The sequence below is a fragment of the Cygnus olor genome, chromosome 4, assembly GCF_009769625.2.
Source record: "Cygnus olor isolate bCygOlo1 chromosome 4, bCygOlo1.pri.v2, whole genome shotgun sequence".
Taxonomy (NCBI): Eukaryota; Metazoa; Chordata; class Aves; order Anseriformes; family Anatidae; genus Cygnus; species Cygnus olor.
Genome location: NC_049172.1, coordinates 36476330 through 36503622, shown reverse-complemented (window position 1 = coordinate 36503622; position 27293 = coordinate 36476330). Strand labels below are relative to the sequence as shown.

Here is a 27293-nt window from a genome sequence, read left to right as displayed (position 1 = left end):
GCCTAATGATAAATAATACTTTATAAAAATATGCGTAATATAGTGGAAAGAGATGATAAAGACATATGCATGATTAGAAACTGCCTGTAACAAGGTTATTACACCTTTCCAAAGAGTGAAAAATCTCATTCACACGTATTCACCAAACTTGGTGATTATTTTCTACAGCACTAGTATCTTGGGTATTTGTAAGAAATGAGTATAGAAACCTCCATCGCAACAAACTTAAAATTCTCCACAAAACATACCTGGATTATTCTATTTATACACAGTTAATTTCTGAACAGGAAGAAAGAATCAAAAGGATCAGAATGCTTTCAAGTACTTGGACTAACAAAGCTGTATTATTATTTAAAATATCCTAAGGATTAAGAATTTAACTGCCAGATCAACAAAAACAAAACCAAATTGAACATTCCCATACAGATTTACTACTTAAATTTCGCATGTATACATAGGAGTCATTAAAATGTGGGCTTTACTCAAAGATAGAAGACTGAAAATGAGAAGTTAATCCGAAGTACATGGGTTGCTTATTCATACACCTTCAGTGGAAACAGTCTAGAAGAGGATGCTTTCTATTACATTCTATGATTTCATGAAGTCAATCTGCTCAATTTTAAGCATGAAAAGATCTTAGAATAATATCTAATTTAATACTATTGCAAAAACTTCAACTCTAAACTTGTCAACGTAAGCATCATCACGGTCTCAGAATCAGCACAACGAGCACTATTAAATTACTCTTCTCTTGCTTTTGAAAGGAACAGAATGGAGTAAAACCAAAGTTCATGTTGTTCAGTACATCACTCCCTACAAAAACTAAAACATACCTAAACTTACTTGAAAATCCACATTAAAAATAATAGCTGAACATTCTTTTTTAAAGGTCTTGATTCAAATTGCATGCAAGGTTTCAGCTCAAGATAGTATTTGAACTAACAAAATATGCATGACAGGTCTGATTTAAACACTGCAGCTTAAAATTCTCATCCTCCTACACAGAGATCATGGCACAGAAAGGCAGTGAATTACGCACCACTCTACCCACCATCAACGGTCCACAAACCTGCAGGCAATTCACAATTGCATATATCTCAAGAGGGACAGTTTAAGGACTTATCTTATGAAGGTCCCCCAAAATCCAAAGAAATCTCAAGGTTGCTCTGAGTTAAATATATTTACATTCCTCCTCATCTGTGAGATAAGAAACAAAGATCCCTTGAATGAATTTCAGGAATTCATGAACACAAAAATGCCAAAACGTCAGGCCTCTGTCAGAAGAGAAGCCTACTCATTTTAAGTAATAACAAGTACTTAAAAATGTAAAAGCCTTTTATCTGTGAAGTCACGAAAACTCTGTCCTGATCTACTTTTCTACGTACCATGTAACACACCATGTGGAATGTACCATCTAACATCAATTTTAAATTAAATACCTTTGCCCTCCAGAACTGAGTGCCTAGGCTATTGGACTCGCCATCCCGTAAGTCCAGGATGCCAGCACCCTGTTTCCCAGTGCCCTTCTCATTTCTGACACTGTGGCTATTGATTCTACCACAGTTGAATTCAGCTGTTGTTTTATTCCCATAAGTAGCATCCTTGTTCTTCACATGCACCCATTTCTTCCCATAGTAACTGTGTATAGGAAGTGCTAACACAGTGAAGCATACAATTCCAGAAACTGCATCTCACCTTGTACACCACCACCACCACTCATTAGGAGAGGCAAGGAATGGCATTTTCAGCCTCTGTTAGAGAGAAATGATTCAGATTACATGATACCCAGAAAACACCCAGACCCTGCTTTTCTTCCCAATTTATATGCCTACAGCACCATACCTCAAAGAGAGGATGGTTTTGCTTCCCTCAACAACCAGAGGAATGCAGAGCACTGCAAGCCCCTGCAGAGGGATATTTACATCTCATCCTTGGCAGTGCTAGCAAGGATCACACAGCAGAAGCAATTTTCCAGGATTTATGCAGTCCCCCAGACAAAAAGTTTACTGAGCTGGTACGCCAAGCTTGCACTCTTTTCCATTCTTCACTACCAAGAATTTAACACTCAAGTTTGCAGCAGTTTTCATTTCATGTAATTTATTATGAAATTTTACAACTAACGTGCAAAACCAAAGTAAAATGTATTACCTTATTTTACATTATAAGTATCAAAAGGAAACATATGTAAAGAAATCCCATTATAAGAAAAAAAGCAATATTATTTCCGCCTTTTGGAGTTTTATTTGTAAACACAACTGTTAGAAGCCTTTTGAGAAGACCCACTGCTGCTGATGGACATGCATCAGGACTACTTCTTGGTACCCCAGGTTGTTACTTTCACAGATTATTCAAACAACAGAGCCTACTTGAAACTTGAATTTGTACTTAAAAATACTAGTGCTGCACAATCCATATTTAAATAAACTTGGCTCTTCCCAAAGACAGCATTAAGAAGCAATAGCTGCAACTGTCACCGTCACCATTCATATCATCAAATCTATGAATCCTTCTGTGTTTCTATGTAGATTGAAAATCCTTTTATAATGATGCACTTCACTTTACAAATGCCTATACTCAGGAGATCTCCTGCCAGTACTACAGCTACCAACAACCACCTAAGCAAGCAGAATTCAGAAAAAATGGTTCAAAAAAGTCAAGTCTGGCAGACACCTCCCCCCCCAAAAAAAACAGCTTTTTAAAATGACAAAGAATTATTCATGTTTTTAATCTTTCATTAATCTATTGCGTTACAGAAGCTAAACATTTCTCAGGAGCATAGCTATTGTTTGTGATTTGTTTCACTGGAGGAATGAAGAGTGTCATCTCAGAAAACTCTTCTTTCCAAGAAATAAAATCTGCTGACTGACCATCATTTTGCTTGACAAGATTTCTCTGTGAAGATAAGCACCTGTACCAAATGGATACCCTTTAAGAAAACCAATGCTTCCTGAGCAGAGGCTCAGTGTGCTTCTAGCAGTGCCTCTGTACAGAAGAGCAACAACAAAAGCCACTCCCAGTTACGCAGTTTAATTATATTAACAGCAATATTTTTTCCTCTCACTTTTTCTCCCTTAAATTTCCCACGTCCTCCACTAATAACGAACAGTTCCAACACATTCTTTACAAATCCTGCTCCACTGGCAACCCATGAATCATCTGGCAAAACAATTCCTCTTGTGTGAAGGGTACCGCTAAAGGTTGCCCTGTGCCACAGGGCCAACCAAGCACAAACACCTGATTCTGAGACACCAGGAATTAGCATGGTTATGCTGAACCTATGCTCAGAAAACAACTTTACACCTTTCTACATATATATTTTTTTCCTTTTTTAGCAACTAGAAATTGAGCTAGGCACTAGAGAGCTGCCAGTCCTTGGTCATAAAGTTCACATGATAAAGTCCCCTCTTTACTGAACTTACACATCTGCAGCCTTTCTCTATTGAGGCCTTTGTGAACTGGATCTGCAGAGTTTCAAGTTCACAACCGTGCCCTTCAGCTTTCTTTTAACATCAGCCACAACAAGTGGTCAAACACATGCCTGAACATTACAGACCTGCATCCACAATAGAGCTTCATATAAATTCTTTGTTGTAGTAACATTTAATTGTTGTACTTGCACTAGATTGGCCATTTTCCTGGAAAATGCACAGCAGCCTGAGTTCAGTGATTGTTCTGTAACCCAGTCCTCACTTTCCTGCTTTTTACTTGCAGAGAATAAGTTCTGTTCTCTGCATGTATGAAGAACATTTTCTAACAAATGGCTTTGTGCTCCAGCAAATTACAGGAATTCCTGTGCAATACATCAGGAGAGTCTGACACACACATTTCATGTTGAAATAAACCAAAACCACCAACACCAAACCTAAAACATGCCACAGAACATCTCCACATGTTTCTATGTTAAAACAAGCAATAGCAACACAAAAATTAAAAATATGCATCCCTAGGGAGCAACAAGAAAACTGGTCAACACAGTATTTCAGTGTAGGTTACACACAGGAACACTTAAATTAAAGGTAGCTATAATAGCCAGCTCAAATCGCATTGCTTTTTTCTCGTCATCCATAGTAATACCCAGTGAAACTCACACCTCAAAATATCCCTTCCTGCAACAAAGGGTTAATAAACCCAGGACTTGCAGCACAGCTTTGCGCACCAATTCTCTGTGACACATCCTAATTCATCGCTGGTAGAGGATGAATTCTGGCTACAAGACCATGAAAAGAATAGTTCTGCTTCTACTACCTTCATTACCATGTGCTTTTAAACCTTTGACTGGGAAAAAGAAATGCCATACACTCCTGTTACTTGGTTTAGCTGCTGAGAAACTGTTTTTCAATTCTTGCTCCATCCCGATCATTACTCTGCCCTTGGAAGGGGTGGGGGAAAACTTCTCCCACCATAGGCCCCAAGACTAGCAGAGATGGGGACAAACGACTTCGGGGGAATTTAGCTGGAGAACTAAAAATTCTCCTCTCCGTGACTGATATATTTACAAGGGACACAAACAGTGTCACTTCAAAGCTCCTCAGTGGTCAACACAGAAAGCCTCCTTGTCCCTGTACCATGCATACAGGTCTTTCTGGAAGAAGTTAAAAAAAAAAAAAGATGCCCAGTCAAGTGCAAATAAGTTGTTGCACTTGGATGAAATCTCAATTTTAATGCCTCTGGTAGCCCACCAGCACCTTAACTGAGGAAGAAAGAAGAAATATCGAATTTTTCCCCTCAGAATGGCGATACTTACTATCAGAGTAGCTATCTCAGAGCAGGGACCCTCCACTAACCAAGAACAAAGGACTCACACTGAAGCTTTGGAAACACCCATGCAACAACTGTATCTGTGAACAACAAAATCTACGGACTTGTGTATTAAAGACTCCAACTTATTCTCAGCTTCTTGGTGTTCTTCTGCTTAAAACCATTAATAACGATGAAAATGACAGAATTTTGTTAGGTAAAAGAACTTCCTCGCAACCAAGTATTGTTGGAACATGTAAAAGGATGCACAGACGGAAGAAGCTTGGCATTTGTTTTTTTTACATTACCTTCTATTAAAAAGAAAAGTTAAGTACATACCATCCCATGCACTTCTCTTTAGAACACCAGGTGCTTTCCCCCATTTTGTTAAGGCAGAAGCTTCTTTACCTTACCACTACATCAGTGCTTAGCATCTTCAGACATGAAGCTTTGTTACCCAACACACAGATCCTAGCCATGCACGCAAACATACTTAATCTCATGCGCTAAGGTCGTTCCATAAAAATCAAAGCCTCTGCAAAATGAAAGTATTTGTGACTTGCCTTTGATAACACAGTAAGCCTGCAGCAAAATTAAGACCATCAGCTCATGTCTCCCATTCCACATACCACAGGATTACTCAGCTTCCTTCCTCTGTACACAGTTGGGGGTATCCCCCTAACAAACTTAGTTATGTATTCCAAAACACTGTGCTATTTAAATACCTCTTCAAAGCCCAAGACCTAATTGAAACCATCCCAAAATAGCATGTCTCAGCCACGCAATCCAGAGCTACACCAAGAGCCAGGCCATTCAGAGACTTCTGATGTGCAGCTCCCATGCTGCCGCTCATCCAGCACGCCATTCAAGTGATTTATTTCCTCAGTAGATTTAGAAGCATGGCTTGCAAAACACAATGGGAACCACAAATCTATAAGCATCTTTTTGTTCTGAAAAAGGATTTGGATGCTGACTTCAGAGAAGATAGATTACATATGAAATATATATATGAAGATATACAAAGAGCCATGGTTGCTTAAAGAATTTTCTTTGAAAATCTCAGATCCTGTTGGTACATTATTAATACCAGTTACTGTAGTTTAGTATTTTGAAATGCCAAATTTTAAATTATTTGGAAAACAAAAACATTGAAGTCGGATGCGATAAAAACAAACTGTTATTTTGTACATTAAGTTTTCAAAGTTTTCTCATTCGGGTTATAAAAAACAGATGTTTTCAAGGAAAATGGAAGTATTATTTTTTCCACTCACAGTCTAAAATTTTTGGATTTCAAACACAGGTCCAATGCCTAATGGCATCAGTCGAAGTTCTTGCACAAGCTCCATACTTCATTTCTGTTCTCAGGCAAAGGAAGCAGGAAAAAGCTTCAACACTTTAAGAAGTGAAAATGTACTCATTGCTCATATTCAGCAAGGCACCTTTTGATGTCTTTTCTATAGTAATGCCTCTTCCACATATCCACACTAAACTGATTGTCTAAAAGAACTCTTTCTTTCACTTCCACCTCCCCACTTCCCTACACTCAATACCCAAACACTAAATGCAGTAATAGCACCATCTTTGAAACAAACTCTAGTTATTTGAATGCTCACGTACTAAACCTGGTTTTCCAGTGTTGCACACTCTCAGCATGCCAACATACGGGCACAGCATTTCCACCCTAACAACATCAAAGCTGCTAATGGATTTTTTTTTTTTCCCCCCAACACCAGGAAAACAAGGAGAAAGTAGGAAAATACACAAGAATTAACACAAACACTTTGGAACTTCTAGACCATGAAGAAAGAACGAAATTACAGTATAATTTGAACTACCTGTGATACCCTAGCCCTTTCACCAAGATACCTCACAGGAAAAAATGGATTCAACTAAATGCAGATTTATATATCCATATACTTAACAGGGAAACAGTCAGCAAGTACCACAAGAAATATAACGTTTAACAGGTATTTTTAAAACACAAAGACCTCTTTTTTTTTTTTTTGGTAACAGATAATGCTTGAAACAAGGCTATGGTGAAGCTCCTAGCTGTGCCCACGTGAATTAAGAGGCAAACTCACATCAGTCAAGTCATACCATTATAAAAACAGGGGATTCATTTCTAAAAGAAAATCTAGTGTAAAAAGGAATTTGATTTCATTCAAATCTTAAACTTGGACTTCAACAGCTAAAAATAAAGGCATTTTCATGGCTTTAAAAAAAATCTGCATTACTTTTTTTTTTTTTTTTTTAACTATCCAGTACATCTACTCATCTACTACATATTAATTCTGTGTTGCGAAATCATGCCAGAAATTAATGTCATCAATCGATGGCCTGTATTTTCCAACTCACCTTAGAAGTTTTGTACTTCAATGCTGTTTCTTAGACAACATTCCCTCAACAAAGCAGGCAAAGGAGAGGATGTGGTCTGAGGACCCATGATGAACGTTCAAGAGCTTTAACACACTTGTACCTCTGAAAAAACCCTGACCTGTTCTTCCCTTTAGGCAAAAGCCCTGGACAGAACCCTTATCTTTGAGTTCCGAAACTGTGAAGGAGAAATAAATGCTTCATGGCAGAAAACTGCATAAAGCTCCAAATCCTATTTTCTCTATAGAAAATCAATTACTTCACAAACAAGAGAAAATCACGTAACAAACTAAATAAATTAAAAAATAAAATGTATTTTTTCTGCAGATGCAGAAACTGATGCCTCAGTTTCTTCTGCTACTTTCCTAATTCGAAGTTCAAAACAAATGTGACCCTGTCTACAGTTCTTCACTTGTTGCCTACTCTATCATATCCTCCCTTATATCTTAACTCGTTTTTTCATATTCTTACCCATTATATGCATAAAGCTTTTCCTTTTTCCTCTGTAATTTCACCAAATGCTATATCATTTCATGCCCTTAACTTTCTTTCATTGCTATCCTAACACTCTACATATGCTCTCTACTTTTACTTCAGTTACATCTGACTTAAACCATTAAAATAATCCCATATTAAACAAAGCATCAACCAAATAAATATATACATTTTATATGTGTTCTGTTGTCCTTAGACCATTTTATGACCCCTGATTTTTTTTTCCTTCATGGATTTTCAGCTGCTCCAGACTTCCTGTTATCCTTTTTCTAGGTGTCCTTCAATCCCCTTGTGTAGCTCTTCTGTAGAAGACCAGGTACACTACAGAAGCCATAACAGAACAGAGGAACTAATTCTCTTCTGCTGCATTGATATTGAGCCACCATAAGTTAATAAAAAAAAAAAAGACATGATAGTGAAGAGTAAGTCTGAAAGTAAAAAGTTAACCCTGATATTCAACCAAAAAAAAGCATAGATAATTTAATTGATACCATTCCTAGGGTTTGACTGTAGTATTATCTCAGGTAACAAGTTGTTAAAACCCAAAGTTATCTTTCTACGTTTTAGTACTTATAGATTTCAAAACTTTGTCCAGATTAGTCCATTAGCAGAGTTGCACATATCTTATGCAGAAACTCTTCTTTAACTTAAGTTATACTTCCACTGAACAGGTGGACACATGCATGAAATCCAGTAGTATGGGAATCATCTAACAAATAGTAACTGTCAAACTCACATTAGAAAAATACACATGTTCATTAAATGGAGATCAAGCCAGACTTATTTCTTATTTTTCTTCAGTAAGATAACTGATTGTCTCGACAAAGGAAATGCACTAGCTCTTATCTTCTGGACTTCAATAAAGAATTTGATATAGTGCCTTTTCAAAAATTATTAGTCAGCTGAAAAGAAATTAGAGAGATTAACAGACTGGCTAATCAGGAAATGGAAGGTTTCAAACAGTAATGAGTTCCTTGAGACTCAGTCAAAAGGCTAATTTTATTTCGTACTTTCACTGAACACTACACAAAAATCATAGCAGCTTTATAATGAAATTTAAAAGGCAGAACCTATAATGAGCAAAGCCTCAATATGATACAGAAAGAATTACACACAGAGGATCTGAGTAACAAAAACATAACCATATTAAGTACTAGGTGATACATTCAATTAGTAACAACTAGCAATTCCTCTATAAGCTAGATGCACATTTGTTCAGAAAATATAACAGCAGAAAGACTTAAGTATATCATTAATAAACAGGCGGAGTATGAGGCATGAACAACTTCAAAAAGTAAATAAGCTTTTTCAGATGCATCAGGAATGGTATTTCCACTCTATCAGCAATACTATGTACATTTGCCATTCGTATTCAAGAAGCAGGATTAGGATGTTGTAAAGAATGGTGAACCTAATTTTAGGTAAGAAGATTGAAATAGTTAAACTTATTTAGCATCAGAATACGAAAGGTAAAAGAAGGGATAAATATTCCAAAGAAATGCAACTGTGCATTAACATAAAAGCAAGGAGAAGAGCTATTTAAACAAAGGTAGCATTCCCCAGACTTTAAAACCAGGGATGTTGGAAATAAGATAGGCAAGGGCAATGGACCTTCTAATTTCACTTTCTCACATATATTTGACAAAAGACATTCTTAGCATACACAGATGAAATAGATAAAAGTCACTATCTGGACACCGGATAATACTAAAGCCATTCAAGGACAGATCACCTTGTGACTCAGCGTAATTCTCTCCCTCTTTCAGAAAAAGATAAGTTTTTAGCTTAAGTGAACTCCCCTCAGAAAGACTGTATTTTTGAATTTAATTGAAAAAATGTAAATCCCCTTTGAGCTTTACTCCTCTTGAATTCTTTTGAGTACTGCTTGACCGCAGTTATGCTCGCATTGCCCCGAGGGCAGTGACTACTATTCCCTAACAGAGCAGACACTCAGCTACCAAGCCTGCATCGTTTTTAACCATACAGCCTACAGAGACCCAGCATTCACCAGGCACCACAAACTGGAATACCTAAAAATGACTGCATATTTTTATTCGCTGTGATGTATATTCAAACTGTCATCATAAGAGATTCCTACACCGAAGTCCCCATATAAATGTAAGAGTTTAGTGTTAAATCTTTCAACATTTAGCCTAAAGCAAGTTTTTATGCCCAACTTACAAAACTCTGAAAAGAGAAATTTATAAAGGAGATGCTGACAGAGCTGAATTTTCATAAATGTATTCTCATTGCAGTCATCATAATTTCCTTTCCAGTGGTCATGTATAACAATGATTTACAAGTACAGGATCAAAGTCTTGACAGACTTTTCTGTAACTAAGAGTAGGAGTAACAAAGACATCATTTGCACCACAGTTGAGAAGTTTAACTGCTAAGTTGCTCATTAAAAAACCGGGGGCACAGGTTGAATCCGAATTTCCTAATTGTCTTGAACAATTTTATTTATTACAATCTCCCTTTGTCACATATCTACTATTGCTTTGCCTCTTTTAAAACAAAGATCTTCAGCCTTATTCAAAAAAAATGCCATTCAGATTTAGTGTACCTGTTCTGACTGGTCAGTTAAATTTTAAGATGGGTTCAACCACTTAAATAACCAACATAAATCTTCACCCTCTCTAGGATACAAAAGCAAACTCTGCATGGATCAACAAACTTTATCGTGTAGTAAAAAAAAAAAAGAAAAAGAAAAAAGAAGGCTCTTCAATTGAATGTTTGGTTTACAAAACAAAGCAGACATTATGTAACAACTGTGAAATTAGAACCAAATTCAACAGCGTACTTCTCTCCAAATATATGACAAATTATATTATAGGAACCATCTGTGTGCTGAAGTACAAAGAAAGGCGAACAGAATTTTAGGATGACTGAGACTAGACAGAGTGAGATCTACTCAGCTTCCCTATATAAATGTTAGGAAAGCATCGTGTCACATTAATAGTATTTTGGAATTCAGTACAAAACATTTCAATGGAAATAGCTTGTTCTGCTGAATTACACCTCTCCCCCAAGACACTCAGCTGGGCCGCGTCATATGATCAGCCCAATAGTTGGCACAAAAACAGCATGCCCCAAATCTCCTGAAAACATGCACCACTGCATAGGCTGATCTATAACCCCCCTCTCATTGTAGAAGAGCTGTAATCCATCTTCCTATAAGTGACAGCAGCTAGGAGTGGCTCTGCGGAGCTGCCTGATAGCCATGTACTTAAGAGTTTGAAAAAGCTGCCAACAGATTTCTTCAGGCATCCTTAAAAGTGCCTAAGTATACAAAGGAAGACTAAAAGTACCTGAGTAGCTAAAAATAAATAAAATAGGAAATTGGATGACTAACTTAATCACAATCCAGACAGCAGCCCATTGGCATCTTTAGATCTGAGAGGTATGGTAAGTATGGTAAGTATGTAAGTATGGTAAGTATGGTAAGTATGGTAAGTATGGTATGGAGTATGGTAAGTAACTTGCCGTAACTCAACCCATAACTCTCATCATCATCTTAGGTGAAATGAAAGTTCTAACACAGAAAAAGATATACAAACTCATGTCTGATTCCTTAAAAACACCTTAGTCAACCCAGTACCATTCCGGGCCTTTCAGTTTTTTTCCAGTCTAATGTACAAACTATGATGTCCTCGATGACTACTCATGTAGCAACAGCACATAGATTAGCTGCATACTCTATTAAGGGAATATTGTTGTTATATCAGAAGAATTTTATTTTATTTTTTTACACTGTTGTGGTCTATCTAGGTTAAGAGAAAACGTAACAGAAAGTGACAGGAAACACAGCCTGTCACAAATGACATAAAGCTAGCTCTAAAGGTGAACAAAAATTATATAAGAATCAAATCTCATTCTTTGCAGCTGCCACCTGAACAAAACACACTCAATAAAAACCATGCCAGAAATTCTCTTTTGTTCAAGGTAACGTGCCTCATGCTTTAAAAATAGGCCTAACAAGGTAGGGCCATGCAACAGAGGCTGTCACAAACTATCAAGCCACTGAAAGGTGAGAAGAAATTGTTATTTTTAAAGCACTTTCCAGAAATCTAGACATTTGCTAGCAGACCAGCCAAAGCTGACTAAAACCCTGGAGGCAAAGCTTCTCTGTCCAAGCCTGTAGAGGTACTGCTGCTGCACCTCCAGCTCCTGGCCCCGTGCTGCTCAGGCGGGAACCTTTCACCACCCATGCGTGCTGGAGAGGATGTGGTAAATCCGGTTTGATCCCCTCCCGCAGTGACTCACTGAAGTCTCCAGAACTGATAGGTAGGAACTTCAACAGTAAATGTGAGTGTATCAAAAGTTAATAGGGAATTAACAATTTCCATGAAGAACAGTTAGGCATTCATCCTTCCTTTCTCCTCCCTGCTTTTTTCCAATAGACTCCCTTTCAGTCCCAAATAAGGACAGATAACTGATTAAGCATTTCTGAAAATACTGGATTTAAATATTATTATTGGAAATAATTAGGTAAATTTTCATATACATTTACAGTACAGAAAATTTTCATTGCAAAGCAATTTTCTAAGTTAAATTACATCCAGAATTCAATTCAAACCCTAAAAAATACTAACAGCTGTAGGGGGAAAGCATGGCTTGTACTAATGTCCAGCAACATCATTTTCCATTGTAAGAGCTGCTGCAATTCACACTATCTGTACTGAAGATTGCCAACAGAATTCAGTTACAATGTCACTACTCATCCTAGATGTGCTTGACTTCGTACATCCTCACTCATCACAAAGCCTTACTCCCAAAGCAGGTTGTGTCAGAGCTAGGTTCTTGATGTGACTAGCTACAGCTGCCTCTCTAAAGCTTCCCAGTACCTTCAACAAGGTATTTCTTCAGCTCTTATCTTCAAGTAGCACTTAGTGTTGCCATATCTCAGTCAAACAGCTGTTAACTCCACAGATGAGTACATTTAACTTCATCTTAAGCATCTTTCTCTTTTCCATATAAAAGCTATATCCAGAAAACACTTGAGGATCCATATTCCCACTGCAATACTGCAGTGCACATGCACTTTCTGCTGGAGGTCTGACAGTGTACCAAAGGCACTGATTCAGTTTTCAAACTACTCCTCTGAGTTTTCCTAAAAATAACAAGCACTGCACTAGTCAAATTCACTGATGTATGTGCAGATGTGGCTACGTCTCTCCAACAGAAATTCTTCCACTGGCTTTCCCAGCGTCAGCACACTACCCCATCCTGCTGACAGACCTGCCCAAGCTCCAAAGCTGTTCCAACAGCTCAAACAGAGGTGAAGGGAGAAGCACTACGGCCTTTTCTCCGGATACCCCTCTTGCTGAACAACTGTGCCACATGGCAGCTTTGAAGCTGAGCAAGAGCTTGACTGTCAAAAGCATAATGGGCAAGAGCTGGAGGGCTGTGCAGATCATTGGTTGAGCACCCAGCTTACTCCAAGGACCTCTCATTCTCTTCCAGCCCACAATTTAGATACGGGGATTTATGCAAAAGTGAGGACAGACAGCTTACCATCAGGAGGCATACACAGAGACTGTGGACTTGCCAAAACTTTGCAAGGATGCCACCATTATAGAATGTAACAAGGAAGAACAACCAGTCACAAATAACTAACACGTAGTTAAAATTTTTTCCAACATAAAAATAATTATTTGCTGACACCAGGCTTTTATTTTAAAAACAACAGGATATGGAATTCTTCAGACTAACAGGACAGTCACTCTGCTTCCCTGTTTTTGAGGACTTCTCCCTGTTTTTGAAGACTCCTTTTTGAAGACTTGCCTGCTTCTTCTGTTTTTGAAGAAAAACTTCACACAACTACACACACCTTTCAGAATTTCTGCCTTCTCTCTTGCAAACACTATTATTGCTCGGAAACTAACCTCTATTCCAGGCTGCAAGCAGCGCCCTGCCATCAGATTCCCTGACAGCCTGATCTCTAGAAATTATGCCACACAGAACTTCTGACTCTCCCAGTCAGCTACACCTGGCAAGTTCAATGAATAATCAGGCCAAGGATACTACCAGATAGAAGTACAGAAAAGTAGGAAAGTTCCCTTTCCTCCTCTCCCTAAGGCATCCCAAAATGACAAAACCCTAAAACCACACCAAGAGAAGACCAATGCACAGGTGAACACGCCTGGGGCAGGTTTACCAAACACTTGTAGGCTGCTTTGTCTAACACCACCTTCTAAAAGAGGATACATGTCATAGAAGAAAATAGGTGAACTACAACTCAATATCCTCTAAAATTCAAATATATTAGGGGAGGGGGGAAACAAACCAAAACCGAGACCAACAATAGCTTACTTACTAGACTGAGTGTTTTCCCTTCACTTCTTGTTTCTCTCTAATTGATTCAATAAATAGCTCGTTTTTTTTTTTTTTTTTTTTTTTGGGGGGGGGGGCGGTGCTAACATACTAGTTATGAGAGATGCTAAAACGCTGTTTTCCTTTTCCTGGGGAGCTTAATGCTGCTGGAGCAAACAGGCTTTTAGTCTAGTTCATACTGACTGCACTGCTGATTACGGTGGTTTGGGTGTCTGAAAACAGAAGAAAACACTTGGGCTCCCTGGTCCCTCCCACAGGAGGCTGCTCCTGGGTCCTACCTTAGGACCACTCAAATAAAGGAGTACGGGAAAAGAATGCACCACTGCACTGCGACAAAATACTCCATGCTGTGGCCATCTCTAAATCAACACAGATTTATCCACCAGGAGACGAATGCTAACTGACAAGGCCAAGGTTGTTTTAATGGATAGCAAGACTCTGGACAGAAGACTTGCACAACGTTGCACATACACAGAAAAACTCTTATAGGATGCTTCTCAATGGAAAGGGGTGTATGTACCTATGCTTTAACTTATACTGCAAGACCAGTCTTTCTTCTGTCACACCCAAGCCTGAAAGCCATTTGGGCACAGGTAATTATTCAGAAACCTCCCTGTCACAGGGGTGATGTTATTTCAGAACAGGGTAGCAATAATTGGGCAGTAACTGTCCAGAGCTTCCACATTCAAAGATAATTTCTTGAGTGAGAGCCTTGCAATTACTTCTTTTTGAAAAGCTGCCAAGTTATTCCCCAGGAACAGAGGCAGTGAGAATCTATAGCTATAACAAATCAAGGACCTCCATGCTCGATTTCACTAAGGCTGCTGTGTGTCAAAATCCAAGCCTTCCAAGCATCTCAAAGACACAGCGACTGCTGCCTTCTACAGGAAATAAATCACGTTTGTCCCACATGGCAGTTTTTCCGTAAGGAAGCAGACAATCCTCTCTGAAGTAATCTCAGAAATAGTTTTCTCCCATCCCCAAATTTACAAATCTGCATTTTAAGAAAAAATGATCCATACAACTGCTCATGGTGCAGATGTTGCAATCAAATGACTTAGCTTTTATCTCTTCGTGTATATATGGGGATAAAAAGTGCTACTGACTGCTTCTGACACTCCCAGTCTAGTGTCTGAAGAGCAGCAGGGAACATAAAGCTGAGATTCAGTGATACCTCTGGGTCCTGCTCACAGATTTTGGTGAAACAGGTACAGGCAGAAACTTGCAGAACACATTTGTTCGAATAGATCCACAAAAAATACTGTGCTACACTCCGCCGTACTTCTGCTCTACAGAAATACCATTTTTCTTTGCATTGCCTAAAAACAATTTAATAATAAATGCCTGTATTGCTGTTACACAAACAAATCCAAAGCAATGCAGAGAAACAGGAGATATATAAAAACTTCAGCCTCCACCTGAAATGACTGTGCATATCAAACTAGATCAACGTTATACACACATCCTCAATAAACCACCTTTCCACACAGCAATATATACACATTTGGTGCAAACGTACAGCTCTTTGGTGTGTATGACAGCATGCCTGCTCGTCTGCTTTTAGACAAAACACACTCCTCTAATTTCTCCCCAGAGAAAATCTCTGAATTGCACTTGGAGACGGCTCAGGTATTAAAACTTTACTGTCAAAACTGACAGGACAGTCTTTGCTAATTGGTGTGTCTGCGTTTGCTCTATACTAGGTTCCTGTGATAGCTCTAAGAGCCACTAGACCAGTCATGTTTAAAATGCTGTGCCTTACTGAAACATGCTCAAATCTGCAGGAAAAGCTGGCAAAGAAAAACAAAACTAGGGAACATAATAGACTATGATATCCTTTAAAATTCAAATAAAATAGGAAGCCACAGTGTGCCCTACTCTGAATTAAAAAAAAAAATCTTGAAGTACTTCGGATAATCATGACTTGCAGCTTTTTCATTTCACATTAGTGAGAATGCATACATGACAAAGAATTTACGGATAATAATATTGCCAGAATAAACATCAACAGCTGCACAATACTATAAAAATCTTCATCTATTCTTGCTTTAAAAATATTATGACTGTGATAAAAAGAACTCCAAAAGGAGGAAAAAAACAAGCCGTAACAACAGGTTTCCGTAACACCAGAGTCTGTGCCGCACAGTACACTTACCTGCTTTGTTTTCACTGTAATGTACAAAATCAATACAGCTGCATATTAAGAGGAAGGCAGAAGGACTGAAGAACAGCTTACTGGTACCATCACAGCATGTTGTTAACTGTTTTAAAGCAACATCATAAGACATCAGACAGCTGCCTTTCTGCTCTGAAGCCTGGCTACGGGGAAAAGGAAACTAGTTTGAGATACCCACACAAAAATGCACAGGAGGGCCATTTAAACCATCAGCTTCTGAACACTATGTCCATCCCTGCTGTAGTGCCCTAGGCTACAACAGCACCCCACATACTTCATCAGGACTCAAATACCTTCACCTCTTCAGTAAGCACAGTGCCCATGATTTTACGCCACAAGTCAGTTTACTCCTCAGTGAAAGGAAATCTCTCCCGAAGTCCCAAAACCCTATAAAGCAGCTGATACTTGGTTCAATGGGGTTACTGCTTTGTAAACTGACAGCTAAGCTCAAATGCTGAAGTTCTATCAGATTTATACTGTTAGGATTTTTAGTCAAACACCCACCCCCAAGAATTTGGGTCAGCTAGACGCTAGAACTGAACACACTAAGCTTTGACCATGCTATGGATCAAATTTCTCCTTCCTTCTCCTGTCTCTCTAGCCATCACTACGCAAACAGCACAGTTTCTTAAAACACAGCAGAACACATGTTGCAAAGTGAGAGGCTTTTTTCCTCCCTGTGTGATCACACAGTCCCTGTTGAACAGGACAAAACAAAGAGGACATGAGCAGAATTCTCATTTCTGGCATGAAGAAAACCAAGCATGGAGAACTACAGCCATATGGGAATTTGTTTCTGTAATATCATTGAATCATAGAATGGTTTGGGTTGGAAAGGACCTTAAAGCCCACACAGTTCTACCCCCCTGCCATGGGCAGGGACACCTCCCACCAGACCAGGTTGCCCAAAGCCCCATCCAGCCTGGCCTTGAGCACCTCCAGGGATGGGGCATCCACAGCTTCTCTGGGCAGCCTAGTCCAGTGCCAAGTAATACACTGTCTAATAATTATGTAAAGAGGCTTTGATTACAGTAAAATTCAATGATACACACATTTCTAAAGGCACTGGAATTCCTAAATGATTACACAAGCCTTTCATGTTTATTCATCGAGTATTTAAAATACAGCAGAATATAAAATACAGCAGAATACAAAACATTTAACTAGTTTACTGGGAACAATCTGCTATTCTCTTCTAACAAAACTGCTCAAGAAATGTCTCAAGTTATGTCCAGTGCCTATGATTCTTTGTTTTTAAATAGTTATTTGCTCAGCTTTACAAGTACAAAGTTTCAAATGCAAACATTTACTGTTTCTACTATATCCATTAACAGTAAAGAAAACTTCTGTTAGACACATGGTGGAGGGAGAAAATCTGTGCTAATGGATTAAATTTGTTCTGTTCTCAATTTCCAAGAGCACTTGCAACAAAACTTTAATAGAAAAGTCTATTTTCTGTTTTCAACTGCCTACGTTCATAACACAAAAATGCAAGCAGACTTAGCGCTGTTTCAAATACATTTCTTTTCATTCCATCAATTCTTGTTGTATTTAAAGATAGTAAATATCGCGCAGAAATATTTTTGCACTGAAGGATCAGATTTCAAATATACCGTACCTTCTATTTTATCTCAGTATTGCTAAGTGCCTTTCTACGAACTGAGATGCCTGAAAATTTGCAATGAATATGATTTTCAAGATGCTAAAAATTCGAGATAAAAAACCACAAACTTCGAGGAAGTCTTTTCATTATTTTCATTAGTCCTAAACAAGGTTTTGAGAAAAAAAATATGAAGTGTCTTAGTGAAGATTAAGACGCAAAAGCTACACTATAAATGTGGATTTTTCTTCCTTTTTCAACATTTACTGCAATTTCTACAGGTAACTCATTTCCACTAATATACAATTTCAACAGCAAGGAAAAAAGAGGGCACGAATTTATTTATTTTTTTTTTTTTACTGTGGTATAAAAACAATTACATGTAACAAAGTATTCTAAAGCCTTATTTGGAGAAAAAAGTGCCACAAATACAAAACATGAAAAATGAAACACGAGGAGCTCACAGTTGATTTTTCAAGGAGTTCAACACATCCACTCAAAGTTAAAGTGCTTCTATGTCAACAAGAGAGGCATCTATGCCTGATGTGAGACAACAGCAGCATTTGATTGACATAGTAAGTAAAAAAACAAAGAGGAAAATTACCGAACTGTAGATCTCAACTTTCCCTGAAGACACAGCAATAAGGAAGAGTTTGCTTCAATTGGAAAAAAAATATAAAAGAGTAAAGGAAAAAAGTAGGAAGAGAAATGGGATACTTTTGAGGAGATAGATTTTTCAAAACCCCTCCCCACTGAATTTTCAAGGTCTTGGCACAAAGAGCAGTTAAAGCTACAAATGGACAAATTTCAACACACCTGTAGTTCTGGTCTTGACACTTATCCCCAATTCTCTTAGAGATTCACTAAAGTGTAAGAAACCTTTTTTCCTTACAACTCAGCCACTTCAAATAAATATTTTATTTCACTCTCAAACCAAATAAAAGTCAGTTTTGAATTTAATTAAAAGTCAGCTTGAACTTCCCTTTATGCTTCCAGGCTTTTAAGAAATACTGAGAAAGACAGACAACAATGCTTAGGTGCATTCCACCCGCACACAACCAGAAGAATAGAAACAAATCTCCTCCCCCTGTATTTCGATTACTGGCATTTGGTAACAGTACAGAATTTGAAACAAAAGGAAAACTGAATCTATCAAGTACATATTCATGAAAAAAAAAAATCACAATTTCGAAAAGAAGCATGAATAAAGCATTATTACAAGTATTTCTGTGGGTAAGACAGTGGTACAGTGCAATATTGCTCTATTAAAAATAATGAAATAAGTTTCTAATATAAGGCAATATTTCTCCACAAATCCTGCAGACATGACAGCGAACAGAACTGAGAAAAGGAAGAATTTGAAGTGCTTTTTCTTTAAACCAAGAGCAGCACTTTCAACGCTACTTCGAGTTTTAAAGAAAAAAGAAGCCTCGCTTCAGAAGTTTTAGCGTTCACAAGAGCGAGACACTAAGAGCACTCTGGTGCAGGCAGAGTGCAGGGAGATGATGTGCAAGCTTCCACATTTATCTCTGCTAATGCATTTCACATACCGCTCTGCAGCACTACTAATATTCAAGCTGTGAGCATCTTCAGCAGAAATGGCAAGTCACACCAAGCTGCGTGGTGGGTCTATCATACAGATCGATGCCCACGAGGGTACCCGGAAGACTGTCACTTCAGATTTGGCTTCAAATCCAACTTAAAATGCCTTTCTCATGACAGACACTCTTCATTTCCAACTCAACCCAGTGTGATTCAATTTTAACAGGGATACTTGCAGTACCAAGAAACACAAAAAGCAAAACCGTTTGTGAATTTTCCATTCACTGTCAGCAAGTTTAGAAGAAGATACAAAACTGAACAGTCAAAGATAAGTAATTTGAAGACTAAATAAATTAGAACTTGTCGCTTCATAATGCTTGTTACCACATATAAAATTGCATTTCTATTTCTATTACTCTTTAAATAACCAAATTACAATTTCTGTAATTAAGAGGACCAATTGGGAAGTAAAAAATGCAAGACCAGACTATATAATGTGTAATCTTTCAATTGCCTTTTATGTATCAAGTTTCTCCTTGCTCTCAGTAGGCAGTATTAGTGGTTACTCATATCTTGAACATCACATGTGAATTCCAGTACTTACATCTATCCAAAGTAGATTGTCTTTACCTGCTGATATTTAAGATTAAAAAAAATGAAGTCATCAACTAAGTCTCTAACCATAACTGTACAGAAATTCTCTGCTTTTGAAGCAGACTCTCAAGCTTCTGGATTCATTTCTTCCTCCTTCTGGAAGGGAAATCTGCAAAGGAGCACTGCAGAGACCAGACACAGAAAGTGATCACAGAGACCTCTGTCCCTTGCTTCCAACACTTCTCCACATGTGCATCAAGAAGAGGCAGCGCAACTCATTGTGTGCCACGCCAGAATGTGACAACAGCATTTACCTGAACATCTCGCTGCATTTAAATGAACACAATTCTAGATTGTGTTAAGATGATAAAAGACAAGAATGTTTTCAAGCCTGCTTTACGGATAGAGAAGCCTGTGTAGGAAGAATTTAAGCTGCGTCTCTACCTGCATTAAGTCAACACAAATCAGATGCAGAAACAGAAGAACCAACTGCAAAAAACAAGCAAACAAAAACCTCGCTATCACTCGATGTTAAAGCACTTGCGTAAAAATAGTCACACTGTTCCACACAATGAAGTTCAGAACGCTTGCTGCAGGACATAAACATATGTATTTTAATACAGAATAGAAAGACTGCTGCCTCCCAAACCAGTCACTTGGCACTCCCTCCCTTAATGTAACATGAATTCATCTATCTCACATCTTCTGCAGATCTGTCATGCAGCAGTGTTACCCGACTTGCACTACGCAGTATTTTCAAAAGAGAATTAATCCTGCTTCAGCATTAAAACTTGCTAGACCAAACTGAGCAAACCTGCATGCTTATCAAAAAGCTAAGAATAGCGTGCCTGTGCAAAAGCACTACAGTGGTGATATTTCAACAGCATACAAGCCTCTAATCCAAATTTCCTTGGACAACGATTTAAAGAACAGGTGCAGCCCAAGCATTTAGACAAAACCCTACTATCAAAAAATCTCAAAGGCAGTGCAACTCAAGCCAGTGAAACAAACTCGCTTATGGCAACACAGGAAGAAAATCTTTCTGATGTTGAAACAGATGTCACTGTACATTTTTCAGAACATGGCATTATCCACTGCTTTGCATGCATGGCCTCACTGGATTTACATTATGTTTCGTGAACACACTATTAACTTCTTTATTCCAGCTATATCAAAGTTAAGTAGGAATAGCACCATCCTTCTTAGAAACTTCTATTTACATGAGAATTTACAGTAACCAATCCCCCTAATGTTCTGTTTTCTCCATAACAAAAAGTAGTCTCATTCTATTAAAAAGTCTCAATTACAGACAACCTGATACAGCCAAGATATAATTACGATCAACATCAAACAGACATGCAAAGAAAGGGAATAGTGCAGCTAGTACATCCAGTGTGTAAAGCACAGTGAAGGTGATACCAGCTGCACAGTACTTAAATATAGTTAAGTTGCTCTTCTGATATAAATGCAAGTTAAATGACAGACAAGACTGAAGCTAACTACCTGTTTTGTGGTATAAGCATTGCAAGGTTATTTTCTTTTATTTTTTTGAAGGGCAGCATAAATAGCATATCAGCAATGCAAAAAAAATCTGGTTGTCTGTCACTAGGGAGCATACCCTTTCACTTTACATTATGACCTGTGTGTACAAGCTGAACAGTATCCAATTATTTCTGTGTTACAGCAAAGATCCAATTGGATTGAAAATAAGGTCTAATCGTTTTCTGTATAGACAAAAGCAGGTTTAGGCAAAACACAAGAAAATTCTTTATCCTGTGAGGTACCTACTGCCCTTACCCCACTTTCTCTACAATCCTCTGTTTGTGGCAGTAACATCCTGCTCAAAGTTTAACTAACACACAGAATTCACTTCCTTTAGTTCCATTTAAATTACAAGAGAAATAAGAAATGAATAAGTAAATTGCTGAACTGCAGTGTGGTGAGTGGTATCAGCTACTTTGAAATGGTTAACTGAAGTACTAGGAGTAGAATAACTCTGATATTGTCAGAGTTCGTTTTACTGTGGCTTTTTGTCCAATTTCTGCAAAATATTCAGCAGTCAAATCCAAGGTTTATTCTGCCATAAATGATCACTTAGATGAGCTGGAGACAAATATGACCAGCCTTGAAGCACAGCTGAGCATAGAACAGAACACCCAGCAACCTTGGATTTTCTTCGCCCCATGGGGATTGCCTGTGTTGGAGTTTGCAGGGATTGCAGGGCTACATGTTGTGGTCACAAGCTGTGGCAGCAATTTGCGTAAACCGAAGAATCCAACTTTGTTGTAGCCTGGATAATCATAACTGTAAAGTCACAACGCTTGAAACAAGCTCTCTGCAAAACAGATGCATCCCACTTCTTGAATCATAAAACAAGCGCTGAGCTCTGTACCACTGCAGCCACGCTAGTGGTAGTATCAAGTTAGCTCACTTAAAGCTGACTTTTATCAATGTAGATACATCTCCAGACTCAAAAAAGCCACCTGAACTAACAGAAAAGTGTGACAGCTTCCAGTCATAGGAAAGAAAGTCAAGCCATTAGTTTTATCCTTGCTCATATTCCAGGAAGTAAACAGAAGTCCAAATATTGCCACAAATCAAGTCTCAACCTGGGTGGCCCAGGGTCATTCACACATGCTGCAATATACCCTGATTTTGATCTCAGAGCTCATTTAATATTTTCTTACCTATATCCAGTTTTAAGAAAGCTGACTATTAAAAAAGGCTAAATGCATGTAAAACAGATGGCATTAACATTTTCCAATTTTAAAAGGAAAATATTAAGTCTCCAGAGTCTTATGAGCTATGCTAATATGATTCCCTGGGACAGACTCTAGTCCTATACTCAATTATAAGGAACTGTTGTAAAAGTTTCTTTAAAGTTCCTAAAAGCTACCAAATTATATTCATGCTCTAGACTAGATCTTTCATATGTAATTTGTCCTGTAGAATAGGCAGTAAATGCGTAGAAGAAAAGTACAGGGATAGGTCTACAAATCAAGTCCACTTTTTTGCCCTTAGAGATAGGATATTATTATCCATCATGCTGTCAGTCATAATAGCTTAAGAACTAGAAGGGATGGGACAAAGTCATACTCCTCTCACTTAACTCCTGTATCGGTCCATAGGTGACAATTCTATTGAAGAAACAGCAGATACAATTTTTAGCCCCTATAGTCTAAACCATAACCAAAAATTAAATCACACTCACTCTGAAAAGTGTACACTCCCCTCCCCAGTTACTTCTAACAGAAAAAATACCTTCGTCTATAAGTTGAAAGAAATCCACATTCTACAGCTAAAATACTCCGCAGACTCCCATTAAAGAGAAGAGCGAGGAGACAGAGCGAACCTGTTTGCTCGTGAATCTAAAATTTAAACATATCAACTGTTTTCTATCCTAAAAAAAAATAGAGGTCCTCTAAACATAACTTCACTCACATAAGCAGTTCAAAGACAGTCAGAAGTTAAGTTACGCCTTCAATTTCCTTCTTATGGATAATGAATGCATACAGGCATGACATGAGCTCATATAGTCTTTAATCAAATTGGGGGACAATTACAGATACATTAACAGCAATTCAGCTAATTAAATACAGGTTTCAAGGGCTGCTTCTAACTCCTATCAGCTGGAGTCCAGCTGTCAGACAAAAACCACAATTCTCTCATAGGTCCTATCATATCTTCGAGCTCTTTAAGTCTGTCCTAGATCACCCGGAGCACATAAAATGGCACAAGGTCTATGTCTGACACTTAAATCACTCAAATAGTCTCACTGACCTCCACATATCATCTGAAGTAACTGTTTCTCAGTGTAAGAAGCTGACATTGAAACTGAAAATGTATTACATTGGAATCCAAATGATTCACCCTTGATAGTGGACACAGATAATTTTGGACCCTTAAGAATCAGTAATAGCAGGAGTCATAGTAGAGTTGCAGGTATCACCACCCAAGAGGTTAAAAGCAAAAATGACCATCCCCCTCAAACATCAAGTTACAGGCTCTATTATTAACCTGGTTTTGTCATAAAAGTAAAATATGATCAAGAAAGATATTTCTGAAAACTTGGTATTATCTCAATCTATTCCGTATATTCTCTGCCATCAAAAACCACACAGAAGTAATCTTTCATTTGCCAGAAACATGTTCTGATTCATGTAACCAATTAAACAATAGCAAAGGGTCCGTTTTAAGCGCATGGTCCTCTTTCTCTATTCTCTAACATGGTAACAAAAAGTACGTTTTAGGTACAAGAGAAGAGCAAAACCAGTTCTACATATGCTCATTTCTCCAGTATTCAAGCCTGCTAAAGAAAGCCAAAGAACACCACAGTGAGAAACGTAAATCCTCAATAAGATTTCGCAAAAAATGAAGTAAAATACTCACCGTGCCTTGAGATTTATCTTTGACATCATAGACTGTTAGTTTTATTTTAGTCTCCTCATAGATGGGGTACTCCGGTGGGAATGTCACACCAGTCAAAAACAGTGGATCTCTTGTTCCCTGCGTAACACAAGTATATTCAGTAAGGTAACAGCTGTGCAATATATAGCATGCCATTAGGGATGCACATACAGAAACGGTGAGCTCCTTAAAAGTAGTTAGTTGTTCATCTCTCTCTGCTGTAGAAATCCCAGCATTACCCAAAACGAATAACACACTGGACAACTTCAAAATTTTTTCACAGTGGAAAAGAATTAAAGTGCTTCTGAAACAGAGTTCAGCAGCACGCCATCAAACAGTTCAGTCTGCAGGTATCAATATCTGAAATAATAAGCAGTGTCCTGTGATACTTTCAGAAAGTATTTCAAGATATACATTAATTTAAACTCATAAATAACATTTCTTAATTGTTTTTGTGTAAATTAAGTCACAATAAAATGTTTATAGAAATGCTACAGAAACCGTGTATTACATTAAGGATACTGATTTTTTGGAGGGGTTACAATTCCTTTCTTTGGATAGTAATAGACTAAGACAATGTTCCTACGTTTCGTAACATTAGGATCACATCTGAAGGCTGTACAAAGAAGTTACTGTATCATAATTTCAAATATACAAACAATTAAATTGATCACGTAAAATCTTTGCCTGTAGCTTCTTCACATTCAATTATAACCAAAAAAACCCTCCCAAAGGTTGCTAGACTAGTATCCTTAAATTCTCTAATAAGTGAAATAAAGTTTTTAGCATGATGAACATAACTTCACTTGCCAAAAATAGCTTTCCTGTGCCCCTGCCTCCTCCTCCCCCAAAGCTTGACTATGAAAGAAGCCAAGAGCCTTGACAGAAATTGATGGGTTTACTCATGCCCTCAAATGCGTCCTGTATCAGGAGATCGTGTTAGGAAATGCATGCACTTCTATAAAAAAACACAAAACTATTCTATCTTCCACACAACATCATTCCAGACAGTCTGCAATGAAACGTACTGATCATATACAAGATATTTGAATTAAGCAGTTTCAGGACGGTTGGTGGCTGCAGCTATAACCATTTAATTAGTAGTTAGGTGGAATGAAGATTACAGAGAGCTCATGAAATATTCTCACTGTGTTTAAGTTAAAACAAGTCTTTGGTAAAGTAAGTTCAGGTGTGTATTTACAATAAGACTTCTCTGTTCTTAATGAATCTCTCCAGTAAATCAAGCAAGTTACACCTACATTGTCTGCTCAGACTTAAATAATTTTCCATGTAAACAGTTTTTGCTGTTTGTGACACTGATGAAACAGCCTGAGACAACTTGTGCTGTAATATGCAATTCAAGTTACTAATTATTTTATATGAATTCAGACGTAACATACACACTTTTCTAATAGTAGGCTAATATTTTTCAAGTTGCAAAAATGTCAACTTTCCAAAAGAGAAAAAATAAACCAAAAAACAAAGTATAAGACTACATAACGTGCCTACATTCTTCTGTAATTTAAAAATACTTTCCATACACTTCACACTTCATTTAGCTTTATTTTGCAGTCTTGCTCTTTCAAGAGCAACTACTCCCTGTTCAGTCTAGACCCATGCGTGAAGAAGCGGAGTATTTTCTGTGTCTCTGCTTGGAAAAACAGAGCTTTCATGAAAAGGCAAGTTCATTTCTAACTGTTTGTCCTGGTCAAATGCCAAGAACTACAGAACACTCCTAGGTATGCCCTGTTAATGGCCAGAGCGTGCTTGCCTTACTTAAGACTATGCACTAACTTGCTTTATTTCTCATTCACTTTCTAAAGGAAAAAGTGAGCAATTCATTAATCAACATGTTAATTGGATAAGAAAGACTCTCACCTCCACGATTTCAGTGCTTGAATACCTCGTCAAAATGTGCTCTGCTGGATGTACCACTGAGACTTGTATAAACGTATTCAGCTTCCGATCACGGGTAGCAGCCACTAGACCCTTGCATGCTGGAGACAGTACAAAAGAAAAATAAAATACTCAGAAGAAAACCCTGGGAAAACTCTGCCACAGGCACAGGACAAAGCAGACCACACTAGCTCCAGATCAAATCTCCAGAGACAAGCCGATTTAACAGAGGAAGTACCTTGGAAGTAACTTACAGAAATAGGAAGTCACATGCTGCAGAACTCAACTGAGATTTCGTTTCCACTAAAAATACTCACAGCTTCTGCAAAGCTCCCTGCCAGAGGCTCATCAGCTCCAGTATATGAATGCGCGCGCACATACCCAGACACTCGCACACGTTGGGATAGTGGGTAATTTTACATAAGCATTCATTTGATTTGCCTCAAAATCTTAGCAGCCTGAAATGATCATCTCTTTTCTGTCAATTCTCACAGTATATGGCCACTTGAAAGACATTCTAAACCAGTTAAATGCTATCAGTCATTAGACTGGTTTATATAGTCTGACACCGCATTACCAAGTTTTTACTAGAACTAAAAGAGAAAAAAATCTACATACCTAAAAGCAGACAGCAAAATAACCAACTCGTCAGTGACTGGCATACACACGAAAAATGTAATTGTACTCTGGCTATATGACATCATTGTTAAAACTCATTTTACTTGATAAATATGGAGCAATCCCATTCTTGTTTAATAATTCGTTCTTAACCTGGGCTTATAGTCATGCAGATGGTTAAGTTCACTCAGACTAAAATACCTCAAAGCCTTCTGGAAGAAAAAAAAAGGGGGGGGGGGAAGGGAGGACGGTGAAAGCACCAAGGAAGAAAAAAGGAGGGAGAAGAAACAAAAGCACAATTAATTGCTTTGCATAGAGGACATGTACTAACAGGGCATTGGCTCAAAAGCAAAACCCATCCACCTTACATTCGGTAACGAACACACAACAGTGAATACTGCAACAAGATTTATCCAGTGTTTTCTGTATTGCTTAAAACTACTCTAGGATCCTAGAATCCTGGGGGAAGAAAAGAAAAGCCTATGGCTTCGGAGAGGCTAATTGTCAAGAAATAGCTAG

At 38.0% G+C, this 27293-nt stretch overlaps 1 protein-coding gene across 10 annotated transcripts in view; it reads right to left on the bottom strand.

Moving 5' to 3' along the window:
• INPP4B (inositol polyphosphate-4-phosphatase type II B) overlaps nt 1-27293 on the bottom strand; it is a 347812-nt gene that overhangs the window by 186997 nt on the left and 133522 nt on the right. For all 10 annotated transcript variants that reach the window (XR_005819226.1, XM_040554780.1, XM_040554781.1 and 7 more), the window contains exons 6-7: nt 26139-26257; nt 24243-24359 (exon numbers count right to left, since the gene is read on the bottom strand). Coding sequence is in view for 9 of the 10 variants with exons in the window: in XM_040554780.1 (XP_040410714.1) it covers nt 24243-24359; nt 26139-26257 (236 nt within the window). In the remaining variant the exon portion in view is untranslated. The remainder of the gene's footprint in view (nt 1-24242; nt 24360-26138; nt 26258-27293) is intronic.